The following is a 14,333-nucleotide window of genomic DNA, read 5'->3' on the forward strand; positions in this document are numbered from 1 at the left end:
TGATAATATAAAACAGCATCATATGCTGCAATAAAATGTTTTAGCTGATCATTTCTTGTCTTTTTGGCACTCTGCTGACACACTTTTTAAAGTGTTAATTAAAAAAAGAATCAAATCAACACTACAAATTGGATAGATTTGTGCCCTACAAACAGTCTCTTCTGACCAGTAATTTGTGGAGCTGGGGCTCAGCCAACTTCCAATGAATCTGTGGAGAGTTTCCAGGAAACTGTCATCGCAGCAGGATGCAGTTCTTGAGAGGGTGATCATACATGGCAAGTGAAGCGATGCTGAACTGTCGCTAAACAAGTCTGTTTCCTTGTGCCTGAACCTTCCTTTAAGGCTCACCCAAAAATGGAGATTGGCAGTTTATAGCCAGAGATCCATTTATACCATAATGCCCCCAAAATCCCGCCGTGTCCTCATGGAAGCTTTCTGGATGATTGTCACATTGTGGGAGAACAACAGAGAATGCTGGACCAGCCCCAGCTCTAGAACACAAACAGGTTTTTTTATATTTATAAATCAAATAGGCCATGACAAGAGACCTGAACATGCAGTACTTTCCCCTTAGGGATTCTGACTTTTTCTTTCTATTTTCTTTAGTTCAAAACAAAAAAAATTAGATTTCAAAGACATGAGAGCATTTTAAGTGTCCCTAGCACAGCACTCATCCTGTGTTCATTTATGGATAATATTTTTAGAAGGCTACTTCCAAGATTCAGTTAAATAAGCACCAAAAAAAAAGCTAATCTGCATGTAGAACACTACTAATAATTTGGAAATTCAGTGTAGATATATTGACTTTTGACAGGTTTCTGCTTTCTGAACGTGGACCCAGTCAAGGCTGCAAGAGTACTGAGTAAGAATCAGCAGTGACACAGTCTAGGCCTCTCTTGATGTACCTTCCCTCCAACAGCCTTCAAAATATCACAGATAATATCAGGGAAGTGACAGTGAAGTGTTTGTATATATATAAAAAAAAATCTTCTGTGTTACTGCCATGGAAATCAGAACATCCCTTCCCACACTGCAACTTCTTCCTTAGTTACATTTCCTCTGACTAAACGTTAAGATGGAGGGAAAACGAAAGAAACCCTTGCCTATGTCACAATAATTCACAACAGCACAATTTATACTCTCCTGTCTTTCCATCCTGCCCCCTACCACTTAAATGGGCACAGACTGTAAATTGGCTAAGTGTCTTCTAAGAGATAATTTACCTTAAATCACTGTTTTCTGAACTCGGAAAAAAACAAAAAAGCAAACAATACATTTTTAAGACTGTCACCCTAGGGAAGAAGCAGATTTAAGAGGACTGACTTTCAGAGAGAGAGCTCAGTATTTACTGAAATTTATAGAGTTCAACTTGAAAAGTGAGGAGTGAAGAGAAGCATCTGCAGACCAGCAGCCACTGGAAAAGCTGATGGGAATGTGTTCTGTTGATGGGACTGAGAGGGCACAGGTACACAGCAACGTTGCATATTTTCCACTCTGAATCACTCTGCCAAATTAACTGTTAGGCTGCAGTCTTTCTGCCAGCTCTGCCCTTCAAGCAAAGTATCTGTCCCACTTAAGGCTTTAACCAAAATCATTCAGACATTTCCAAGAGGCAGCTGAAGAATGTTATTTTTTTTTTATTTTCTGTTGAAAAGCTCATCACTTCAGAGTTACAGAACAGGATCTTGTCCTTGGGCCACAGACAGTCCTCTTTCAGAAGGGAAAGGCCCAGGACATGTGGATCATAAAGGCAGCTGAAGTAACACAATCAGCCAGGAGGACCAACAGCCCTCCAAGGGATTTAAACCAAGCATGCAGCCACTTGGATACCCTGGAATAACCATTCTGCAGTGAGATTTTAATGGGCATGTCAGGAGATCAGATTCAGATTCTAGCTTTGGATCCCATCTCAGTAATTCCCATGCAGCTCAGATTATTGAAGCAGGCATGGTAAGAAAGAGTGAGAAGGGAACTAAGGGGAGAGGTCTGAATGAAGTGCAGACTGTTGGATTAACTACTTGAATATAACCATAAACTCTTTTTTTAATTAAAAAAAAAAACAACAAACAAAACAGACCACAACAAAATGCAGTATATCATCCCTTGCTCCGGAAAAATGCCTTCGAAAAGAAGGGGCCAAACTGGGACTAAAAGCAGAATTATATTAAAACCTTAAGTTTTCTAACTGAGGAGATGGCAGGACTCACATGCCCAGGGGAATCAATTCCTCCTCAGACATGCCAGCATCACACATGCAGAGTGTGCTGCTCTGGAGACACAGCACAACACACACAGTGGCAGAAGCAGCCCAACAGGAACGTATTTCTAGGGGAACCAGGAAGAAAACTGGCAAGAACAGACACTTTTTTAATGATGCCAAGTTGATACTGCACTCAAAATAACCTTTTCTCATTTCCAAAGCAGATGAAGCAACAAAAACAAATAAAGCCACTCTGAGAGATGCAAACAAAAGCACAAAGCATATTAATCCCAAAAATGCAGGATCATTGCCTCAATCCACTAAACAGGGAGGACCATGACCATGCTCAGAAGAGGACCATGGAACTGGCAAACTGCAAGACATCTCTTTCCCTTTGGACCAGCTGCAGCTCAGGTCACTGTTCTGGAGCAAATAAATTCACAGCCTAAGAGTCCAGAACTTCTCAGTGGGGAAGAAGATGGAAATGTTGGTCAGCTTCTCTGGAGAGGATGCCAAGTGTGTGTGAGTCACAGTAAAGACAGTGGCCCACAGAGAGCACCTACAGTTTCAATACAGAAGAGTTGTTTCATCAACTCAAAAAAGCCACTCCAGCTCAACAGATGGGATTAGATTTTGAATTGCACCTTGTAATGCCTCTATTCTGGCATTTCAGAGGGTAAACAGTGGATCACCCTATGCTGTGTGTATTGGGCAAAAGGCCTCAACCACCTGAACAGGCTGACCCGGAGGTCACCTGCCAAGAGAGAGGCAGAGAACAGCAAAAAAGCCAGTGCAAGAGGCAGACAAGAGGCAGCCAGAGAGCCCAGGAAGATCCAGAGTGACTGTAAAGACCAAACAGAGCAGTGGGAGAGGTGTTGTGTGAAGGTGCTGAGTTCAGAGCTGTGGCACTCCTCGAGATGGAGAGGGGCTCTAAGCAGCTGCTCAGGACACTCAGAACCCCTGGAGTTCTCCATTCCCTCCTGCTGCCAAGGGCCTCTGAAAGGTGAACCATGGACTTGGGTTATGCTCAAAATCAAGGGTCATGGCAGCAGGCAGCGACAGCAGCTGAGAGGTTCAGGGTCAACACAAGTCCTGGGGCTGGATCCCACAGAGGAGAAATGAGAGGTGAAGAAAATGTGGGTCTGGAAACCTACTTCTTCAGGAGCACTCTAAGCCCAAAATTCACAACTCCCCAACAACCACCATGGCAAGAATTAAAACACACCCACCTAGACAGTAAATGGAGAGATGACAGTGGGCTCAGAAGAGCATGTCTCTTATCAGAGATGAATTATAAATCAAACACAGCAGGCTAGAGAAGGAATCATTAATTTTTCAGTTCTCAAACCACAGATATCATGTTTAGCTCTATCCCACTAGCATTTGTAATACAATGCAAGAAAAATTACTTGGCAAAAGTAATTAGTCATTGTGGAATCACATACAAATGAAAGTTTAAAGACTACAATGTTACCATTAAACTTTTCAAGAGACAATGAAGCTTTAGTACATATACTTGCACACTCATACATTCATGCAGATTTAAGTGTCCTGTTGTTTTATTCCTGTAATGTGAAATTTCTGTGGCAAATATTAATCCCCTTTGCTGCTGCAGATGCTACAACTTCTGTACATGAATTAGAAGTCACCTCATTAGACTCAGTGGCTTAATATCTATTTGACTTGTACTATATGTCAGAAAGCAGCCATTTTATATACATCTTCCTACAGAATGAGCAAAACTTGGTCATTAAAAAAAAAATCCAGTGCCTGTTGATGTTTTTATTGTTTTTGCCACAGACTCATTAGCCATTTACACAAGATGCAGTATGTGCTAAGCCAACCTACCTGTGCACTGATCAAGTTAAAAACTATAGACCAAAACTGTCCCTTCGTGCAATGTTCTTTTAAAATGCACGTACTATGAAATGTCTCTTTAGAGCTGCTTTACTACACAAGCCTGTACTTGGTTCTTTGCAGAGTAATTAGCATACTTGTCCATTGAAGGAGAGACCCTTTGGAAAAGTAACCAGGTGATAAGGCAGGGGCTGCAGCAAGATCTTCACAGAGAAAAGCAAGATGTGAGACTTATTCACCAGACAATGGAGAAATGAGCTGATCATTTAAAAGGAGACAAGAACCCAGAGTTACTGCTCAAAGTCACGTGTCTGACCACATGAGGATGATCATACAGACATCCACAAGTACCTGTTCCCTCGCTGTGCCTTGGAATGTTGGAGGAGAAGCCAAGTTAACAGTGTGGTTCCCCGGGGAAGTCTCCAGGCAGTGGCTCCTGAGCCCAACACCAGACACAAACCCCTGGAGGGAGAGCACACCCACCTCCCAACTGATGGTCCTGCTGGAGCCAGGAAACCACCCCAGCAAATGCTGGGAAAACACAGGAGGGGGCTCAGCAGCTGCTGCCAGCAGCCAGGGGTTCACCATGGCCTTATTAGATCCCAGCACATCTGGAGAGTCTGACTGGGGCAAACATCAACCCTCACAGAAAGCTAAACATGCAAAACGAGATCTTGCTCAGGAGAAAGAACTGAAAGGGAGGTTATTCACAATGAAAATAATCCTAAATAACTTTTGAAACTGAGCTGGCTGAGAAGGGGGACGGGAAGTGTTTTTCCATAAGAAAATACCTGCCTCTCCGAGCTGACTGGGAGCAGAGTAGACAGAAAAGTTTTAAGCTGAACTTTTCTGTTTTGAAGCAGTTCTGTGATTGACCCAAGTTTAAATTAAAATTATGCTTGTTTATAGAAATGTCCAAGCTTTCCTTATTCCCAGCACTGTACTTAAATTGTGTTGATATTGATATTACATTGGATTATTTCCCTGAAGACATGAATAAGAGCTAATGTAAATGCCAATTTAGTTTTAAGAATCCTGAGAGAGTAAGGCTTTGTCTGACTTTATTTATGAAAGCCCTTATACATTTAACCAGTCTCAAGCTTGCTTTGTTGGGTTTCCAACTTAAAAAATAATTTGCTCATTTAAGAATGTTCCGTGATTAGTTTAGTCTGAGTGAGTACCAGGGTTTTTTGGAGAGCAGACACTTCAAAGTGGCACATCCAGACCTTATTTCCATGGGAATGACTGAGCAGTCTGCCTCTATGAACGCCTCCCTTCATCAGAAAATGACATCATTCTACATGTGGCTTGACAAAAATCTGTATTTCATGTATTCCCATCTTCATAGTGCCTGCCTTGCTTTACAGAGCAACAAAGGGCATTTCCTAATGATGCACTTCACATGGCACTCAAGTACCCACCAAAAGGGTGCAGGTGTGCACTCAGACAGCTGCCTGGGGGTTTGGAGCTAAAATTCAAGGGGTACTTTTCCCACACCTGCCTCCACTGTCCTTTGTTACTGGATGATCTCAACACACAGCAGCAGAGTACAGGTATTTCATGAGGATTCCACACCTGAAGTCCACAAATTCTGTGTTTACACTTTCACAAACAGAAAACCATGGTAACTACCGCAGAGTCTAAGTGTGGGTTACCATAAAGTTTATTCCATAATATCCATACTGAGAAAAACAAAGAATCAAGTACCCACTAGTGTTTGTATAATAGGTTTAGAGCTCAGAATTTCAGGCACTTTGGACAGCTTTTGAAGCAAGTCTAGCTAAATTGCATTAGTAATTGCATAAGAACAATCAGTGACTAATTAAATCCTCTTTCTGGATGCAGATTACTGGCTGAAGATTTATGTAGTATACACTACACTGTGGTGTACTCATTTGAATTCATTATTGCAATCACCAAGCAAGGATCCCCAAAACCTCCACGGTAAAACAAGATGCAGGCTGACTAGGTTTTTCCAATGTATGGTATTTTTTGCAGAAGAATAATACAGAATTCCCATGAAAAGCTGCAGCATTGCTGTCTCAGCCCCCACGCTCCTGCCTCCCCGTGTCATCAGCTGCTCCCACTGACAAACGAGCAGCTCAGAGCAGCTCTGTACCAGTGCAGCCAAATTGAACATTACTCTGGCATTAGAGAGAAATAAGTCTTGTATCTACTGGCTCGAATCAAAGGACAGTAAATCACAGTTCCACTTTTGCTCTGGTGGCTTTTAGGATACTTCTCCCCCACTCCAGTGTACTCTGTGCTCTGAATTGGCTTGTACCACCTTATTGCTGTGTTCCTGACATCTCCCAGTGCAAGCTGAACAACACTCATGGGTTCCCTCTGTAGGCCTTGCAAAGTTTCCTTGTAGGTTCTACTCTGAGTAAAGTAAGCCCAGAAAACCTGTCCCAGGCCACCCCTCCCGGGTCTCACAGAGATCCCCACACCACGGGTTCTACCCCTCGCTCTAGCTGAGAAGCAAGCAGCAGCAGAATAAGTTGTTTACACAGCAATGTTACGTGTATAATTAGCAACCACCCCAGGTAATGAACCTCAAAAATCAGATCTCCCAGGGCACCACATGTATCTGCCTCTCAGTTTAAGTTTTGTGTTTTGAGCAGTAACATCCCTTAGTTTACATTACTGACCAACCAACTGAGCTTGAACAATTTTGCAGAGATTGGTTCTATTTATAAGAGGATACACGTGTGGCATACTTGGACAAACATGGAGAGTATTTATATTAGCATCCTGAGAAGAACTTTAAACAAAAATAGAAAAATTGCTCGTATATTCACGTACAAAGGCTGAGAGGCCCACCCTGATCTAATTGAGACACTCTCATTCCTATTTCCAGATGACCTTAATCTCTGTTTATTAGGTGAAATAGAAAGGAGGCTGCTCCTGGCATAAATCACACGCTGACTACAGCTGTGGCCCATGGACAGGAATAACTTTCATTGCAGCAGCTCTTCTGCCTTTTTAAACCAGGATTTACAGTGAGCACTGAAAGGCCCCTGCAGTGGCTGCACACAGAGAGCTCAACACTGCCAGCCACTTGCTGCCACCACCAAAGATGAGCCTCCTTTTCCCTCTCTCAAACTACAGGAAGAAAAATATTCTCGTTGATAATAAATATCAAGGGTTTTTTCTAAAGGAATGACATTTCATAGCTTTCAGAAATGTCCTATATTGCCAACCTGGCTGGTGCCCTTGGAAGCAAAGATCATAGAATCAACTAGTTAAAAGCAGTAAAACTGAGGCTTCTTAGAACATTAGAAAAAAAAACCCTCAGCAAACCAAAAAACTTTTCACACTTCAGTGAAATCTATTTTCCTGTTGAGACTGCCTGTCTTATGTTGCATGACAAGTTTGTCTAGATTCTATTTACAAAAATTATATAGCAAGATGAAATTGCCACAGCTTAAAAGGACATTTCTTTGTCATAACAAAAGTAAATATTTTACTGATGGACATGACAGCTGAGATGACTCAGGTCAACCGAGGAAGTGTTCCCTCTTCTGAATCCCAGGCAGAGTGGACAGGAAAAACCTGCCATTAAAGATGCATTTAACATGGAAAATGTTAAGATATCGCAGGAGGCTAAGCTGCACTACTTGAAATCAGTGTGTGCTTGTCAGCCTTAAAGTTCATTTTAAATCACATTTTATCATTTGTTCTACCTGAAATCAGAACACTGAACCGGCAGAAGTGAACATCTGAACAGCTGGAATTGGAGTTTACAGAAGGCTTTAAAATACTTCAGGTAAGAAAAACATTTTGGATGCAAATCAAATTCACTAAAGCAAAGATAATCTTCTATTAGCTTGACCTTTGCTAGTGACTAAACAAACCCAAGTCAAAAAAGCAGATGATACCTTCCCTTTTTTGATCTGTGAGCATATGCAAGTCATGGGAGGAAAAGATCCAACAGATAGTTCAAGAACTCTAGGTACATATATAATTATATTTCCATTAACTACCATCCAGGATGGTAACTATAGTTTTGAACTTTGAAGTGCTGGTACATATTTATTTTAAGGCTGTTCCAGTGCAGGATCAGATAATTGCAGGAGCAGGGTAGTGCTTATGATTTAAGAGGTGCATTTATCTCAAGTATATCTGAATTCATACACAGCTACAGAAATGCTGAGTCCTTCTAGTTCATAAAACACAGTAACATGACACACAAATGTGGGGACAATACCAATTTTTCTGTAAACTGATTAATTGAAGCCAAGCTTTCCTTCCTGCTAAGGGAAGTCCCCCAGGCCTGCTGTAGAGCCCAGTCTGCCAGCCATGATAACAGCACAGGCACAGGTTATTTCTCTATTGCCTTTCCATCCCTCCTGCGACTTCAGTTGCTCTTCTACACCAGTTTCTCACTCCTCAGTCATTTCCTGCAGGTTATTGGTATCAAACTCCCTGTGGCACAGCCTGCATTAGAGTGCCAACTGCAGCTGTCTGTGGTGCACACCTATGATTACCTCCCATTATGACTGTTAAGAACTAAGTTGAAGTCTCATTTTCGGTACTGACTGAATGAGTTTTCGCCTTATTTGTGCTTTCACTTCACCGAGAAAATTACCCATTTTATTATCCCATTTAAAGGAATAATATACAGCATATTACTGCCATTATATCAAAAAAGTAGTGGCACCTGGACCTTTGTCGTGGGCTACATGTCTCTACTGTACTTCAGAGATGCTGCATGCTGCAGAAATTACAGTCTGAAAATGGGTATTTTATCAGAAATTTCTAGTCTGCAGTATTCAGGGAGAATGACAAGCTTTTTCTCCTTACTAAAATGAGCCACAGTTTTCCCTTAAAACCATATGCTTTTAGGTTGCTGTGTAATCTGTAGCACTGCAGCTGCTGAACTAACCCGGGGTTCTCAGCACTAACCACCACAGTGAGTAGCCAATTTAAACAGGTGAGGAGAACTATTAGCTCCAGAATAGCTACAGAACCATTTTGGTTGGAAAAGTCCTTTCAGATCATTGATTCCAACCATACACTGGGTGACATTATGCTTACTGATAATTAAGTTGCATTCTCTACTAATGCTGAAGTTACACAGCCTAAAATAAGGTGGCAAGTTCTTGAAACTCGGGGTCTTTGAATGATCCCCCTCAGGTTTCCATCACAGCCGTTGGGAGTCCAAGGCAGACCCCACTGGAATAGGTTGTTATCTCTAACAAAAAGCCTGATGAGAAATACCAAGAAAAAAAAAAAAAGGTTTTGGTAGAAAAGTTCAGGTCTGCTAGAACTGAATCACTCTGGATTCTCACAATGTTAAGAAGAATTGGTTCTTCCTTCATTATGCCATTTGATTTGTTCATATAAGTAAATTAACCTAATCATTCTATATAACATTATTGATATGTTCCTTCATAATGCTTAGAGTTAATGCTTGTTTACTCTCTCACTGTGACAAATTAGACCACCTACTCAGACACTGTATTTATTACTGAAGGAACACACATGGAGTGCTAAAAGCCTGTGGTAATACAACTGCAATATTTAGTTGCCTTTCCAGGCAATAATCTTGATAGTTTAACAGTTTAGTTCCCCCTCATAAAACCAGAAGGAATATAACAGAGAATCCTAAATAGTTAGCTGAGGAAAAGGAATAAAGGAGAACCTATAATGGAATTTTCCCAAGGCTTAACAGTAGCACTGATCACACCACCATGAACTAATAGAGGACACTGTGTATTCCAAACAGTCTTTATGTGCTGCTTTTTAGCAAAGGTGTTTGGACAAAAGCTAAAAATAAAGACCACACTGCAAAAAAGCAAACCCTGCCCTTCATGTTCAAAGAGCTTTTCACGCAGCAGAAGACACTCAGAACACGTGGCTTGAGCCCACAAACATGTCTAGGGAGAAAGCCAAGTCAGGTCCTCTCTTTTCATACATTTATTCAGAAATGTTTCCAGTGCCCTAAAAGGATTTTTTTTTCTATTCAGTTAGTGGTTTAAAAATAGTTATTATTCCATTTTTCCACATATTTTAACCTCTATTATTCCATTTCACCACACTGAAGTTGCTCAAATCCCTGATATCCCACTGAGCTGATCTGCACCCAAAATTTGATACGAGTCCCATCCACCCTCAGTTTCATGTATTTATACACAGGTTACTTCATAACAGACACAGCAACCTTAGAGATAATTAACACAAATAAGGAGGTAATAAACACACATGTAAATCTTCATTTGATTAAGTTCTTGTGCTCTGACAAGCAAGCATGGATTGTATCAAAAGTATTTTTAGGCCAGTGTTTCAACTGCTGCATTACCAGAGATTTATCCAACATCAAACAAGTTGTGTAAATCAACACACCTGAAAATTCAGATCTATCCCAGCCTTTAATAACATATGACAACAAAAAAATCAAGACACAAAACCCTGCCTGTGGAAAAAGATAAAAAATGGAAATGCTCAGGAAAAGGGGAAAAAACCCAGCACCACACAACAGACACTAATCTCATGAGTACTGCTTGCTTTGATTCCACAACATAGATAGATTTTACTAAAACTGCTCAGCACGAAAAACAACAATTCCAGACAAATTCATCTGAGTATTTTTGAATGGACAGGACTTCAGATCCTGCCTGACAACAGTTGCTTAATTATGTGTTACTTTTATTACACACAAGACTTGGCAGCAGCAGAGAACGTATGTCTGGGACAGTCCTCAAAAAATTTACTAACACTTCAAGATACACAGGCCAAGTTACAATATGGAGAGATCCTTAAAATAGTTCATTTTGCATGTAATTATTCACTGATAACAGAGGGAGTAGAGTGAAGTTTGAGATTCAGTAATGAATTAAAGCCAATTGCTTCTTCCGTACAGTAACAAATCGTAAAACCAACATCTCTGTTGATGTCCTGCTGCCAAAAGGATGTTTCAACAACAACTGTTACCAGGAAAGTCTTACATCACTAAGCAATTTGTAGCTCTACACTGGAAGTATCATATGAAAACAAGCATCCAGCTTCCAACACAGCCTCAGCACATCCATTCCTCAGGCAGCAGGAAAAACAAACACCAGCATTAGACCCCCTTTTCTTTTCGACTGTGCATCCATTTAATATTCCCCACACCAGTGTTAACCCAGTGCATCACAAAAGCCAACTTCTGTCCTGTGTTTGCCTGCAAGCACCAAACTATAATTAGATGCCCAAATGATGAACGATAGGCAGATACTTGTACCAGTTCTTGAGGCTTGACCAGTTCCTGACACAGTATAATATCCTGAAAGGAGTCACCACTACTTCATATCAAATGCATTGAAAACAAGCAATGAGAAATAAAGGCACATTAAGTCAAGAGCGTTACTCAGTGTCAAAATCTGTTCTGATTTAAGAAACTGTTAGACAAAACAACATCCACATTTATTCTGAAATCCTACATTGCGATTACCACACCAGCATTTTGAAACATCAAGAATCATATCACAGCCAAACCACGAAGGATAATGACACAGACACATAACTCCCACTCTTACAGAGCCTTCTGCTTCCAACAGCTTCACTGAGCTCGGTGAAAAAATAGCAACGGCAAAACAAGGAAAACAGAAATAATAAAACTTCAAAATAAGTGAAACAATAAATCTCAATATGCAACAGCCGCCTTTCCACCTTCCCAAAAGGCAGCTCGGTCAAGGCTCCTTTCAGAGCATCTCTCTGGAAACACTGACACCTCTGCAGGGAGGCTGCCGGTACCCCCGCACAGGAAGGGTTTACGAGCGGCAGAACTCCAGTGCATGGAAAGGGAAACAGCCGAAGCACTACAGCACTCACATATTAATGGAACTACAGGAGAGCTGCGAGCCGACCGCCAGAGCCCAATCCCGCATTTAAGGGAGAAGGCAACGAGAGAAGAGGAAACAGAAAGGGGGGAAAAAAAAAAGTTTCCCCGTCTCTCCTTCAAGCAAATGTAAATTTGTTCATTAGATCCTCAGCCTTTCAGGAACAGTTACATAAAAATGTGTAGAATGGGTAATGCCTAGAACAGGATTCCTTCCACTTGGAGAGGCTCTGCCGGATAAACCCCGGGACTGAGGGAGGAGGCCAGCGCTGCCTCCCGGAGCACGGAGACTCCGGCGGGCTGAGCCCCGGGCTGGGGCTGCACCTCCCCAGCCCCGCTCGCTCCGAGGGGCTGCGGGGCTCTGCCGCACACCGCCGGCAGGGCGGGAGGCGGACGGGGTTTGTGTGCCATGAAATGGTGGATCTGCCTGTCAGGCACATTTCACGATCCGGAGCGATCGGGAGGCTCTGCAGAGCGCAGCCGGGCAGGGAGAGCGGGCGGGCAGCGGGACCGGCAGGGCCCGGAGGGATGTCAAGCCCCGCCGCCTCCCCCCGCCGGGCCGGGCGGCCCCAGCACGGCCCCCCCTCCAACAGAGCCGTACTTACGTGAAAACAAAAAATAAAGTAGTCGAACCCACTAATAAGGCAGCTGCAGTGGAGACCGGGATATATTTAGTAGGTTTAAACCTCTTTCCAGTGCTGCTGGGCATCCTGTAGCTTACACATCACTGTGTAAATCCAACCCGAGAGGAGGGCGCCGGGAGGATGCGGGTCCCTCCGGCGCGGGGAGAGCGGGACCCGGGCGGCAGGGAGGGACGGGAGAGGGACGGGAGCAGCTGACCTCCAGCACAGGAAATCCCACCCACACCGCCCAGCCCACTCGGCTGATGTCAACCAGCCCCTTAAGGTAGCGCTGCGGGGAGATGGGGGAGCGGGGCTGCGGGAGCTCCCGGGGGCGGCCGAACCGCTGCCGCCGCCCTCCCGCAGCGGGGCAGCCCCTGCGGACAGCGCGGGGCCAGTTCTCTCCTCGGTACAGGAGAAAAAGGCGATGTATGGAGCTCCCTGTGCGGGACATGCCAGCCCTTGCGGAGCTCCCTGCCCAGGGAGGGAGGCGGTGCCGGCGCTGCAGCACCGCGGGCCCGGCGGGGAGCGGGGCCGGGGGGTCCCTGCGGGTCAGGGCCGGCCCGACACGGACCGTGCGCTGCAGCTCAGCCAATAAACCCCGCTCCTTATTCTGCCGAACACACAGAGTCACGATATTAGGGGGACTGCTGCGCTCTGCCAAATTTAACCGATTCCAAAATTAATGACCGAGCGCGAGCATAACTGAAATGGCACTGTGCCCTCTTCTTTTTAAATCTATCCATTAGCATCAAGAGGCAGACAGGAGAGGTAATTTAAGGTAACATCAGAAAGTTCACCGAATCAGCGTTCTGGAGAGCAGTGTGTGAATGGCTCCTCTGTTCGCACTCGGGGCACCACCCAGCAGCTCGCCTTGGGCAGGAGGAAACCCTCACATGGAGAGTGGTCCGAGGCCACCGGGAAGTTCAGAAATCAAGACCAGGAGCTGCAGCTTGCTCCCTGCCTCAGCTAATCCCCCTTTGGCAGCTGCCAACACGCAGATAAAGTAACCACTTCGTAAGACAACAAAAGCCACATTTGCAGCGTCTGCTGGTTGTTAAAAGCAAGCTCGCCCTAGAAGGTATAGAAGGTATCCACTGCGGTTCTTTTCTTAAAGGACGTTACCATTTCTCATTTCAAGAGACTCGATTAGTTCCCCAGTTCTAGTGGTCTTAAGAACTGAACAAGTAAAACCCAACCAAAAAGCCATAAGGGTCCTCAACTCTGCAGTTTGAAAAAAAAAAAAAAATAAAAAATTGTGAGCATCAGCATTAACAAAGCCAGCCAGTTCCAGCCCAGGACATATGGCTGTGTGAAATCTCAGCTTTTGCTAACAACTGCCCCACACCAGAAAAAACACAAAAACCAAACCACCAGAGGAAAAAATATATTCTCTAGCCCTCTAGAATAACTTTAAAAATGTCAACTGAAAATGAACACCAGACTTAGATTTATTAGGATAGGGAGGGACAACATCTACCCAAGTTATTTTTAAATGCTTGGGGGACATTGAATGTTTCCTATGCTTCACTACTCCTTGTCATGCCAGCTTATTGAAATTAATTATTCTTAAAATCCGTGTAACTAATCAAAAGGTCAACAATTTCACACAGAACCAGGCTCTGCATAATAATACTCTGAAAGCCTTGAGGCACAGCTGGCTCCGGGAGCTGGATCAAAAGCATCCTTGGGAAGCAAGTCTCTCAATGTCTGTCACTCACCAGGTTTGATGGTATTGCTGAGAGATCTCCAAGGAGGGAACTGGGTTCCTTTTGAACAAAACTAGGCTGGAAGATCCATTTCAGGAGCACTCAGGTCAGGAGTTACTTTAGCA

The 14,333-nt window shown here is 43.5% G+C and overlaps 1 protein-coding gene across 5 annotated transcripts in view; it reads right to left on the reverse strand.

The window, feature by feature from the left end:
- ZDHHC8 (zinc finger DHHC-type containing 8) overlaps window positions 1–14,333 on the reverse strand; it is a 109,467-nt gene extending 95,134 nt beyond the window's left edge. For 3 of the 5 annotated variants that reach the window (XR_003535171.1, XR_003535170.1, XM_027689300.1), the window contains exon 1: window positions 12,485–12,690. Coding sequence is in view for 1 of the 5 variants with exons in the window: in XM_027689300.1 (XP_027545101.1) it covers window positions 12,485–12,588 (104 nt within the window). In the remaining 4 variants the exon portion in view is untranslated. Of the gene's footprint in view, window positions 1–12,484; window positions 12,691–14,220 lie in introns of those variants that run through there. The other 2 variants (XM_027689302.1, XM_027689304.1) reach the window with 2 other exon arrangements.

Source organism: Neopelma chrysocephalum, unplaced genomic scaffold (genome assembly GCF_003984885.1).
Source record: "Neopelma chrysocephalum unplaced genomic scaffold, ASM398488v2 Primary Assembly neopelma1_77, whole genome shotgun sequence".
Classification (NCBI taxonomy): Eukaryota; Metazoa; Chordata; class Aves; order Passeriformes; family Pipridae; genus Neopelma; species Neopelma chrysocephalum.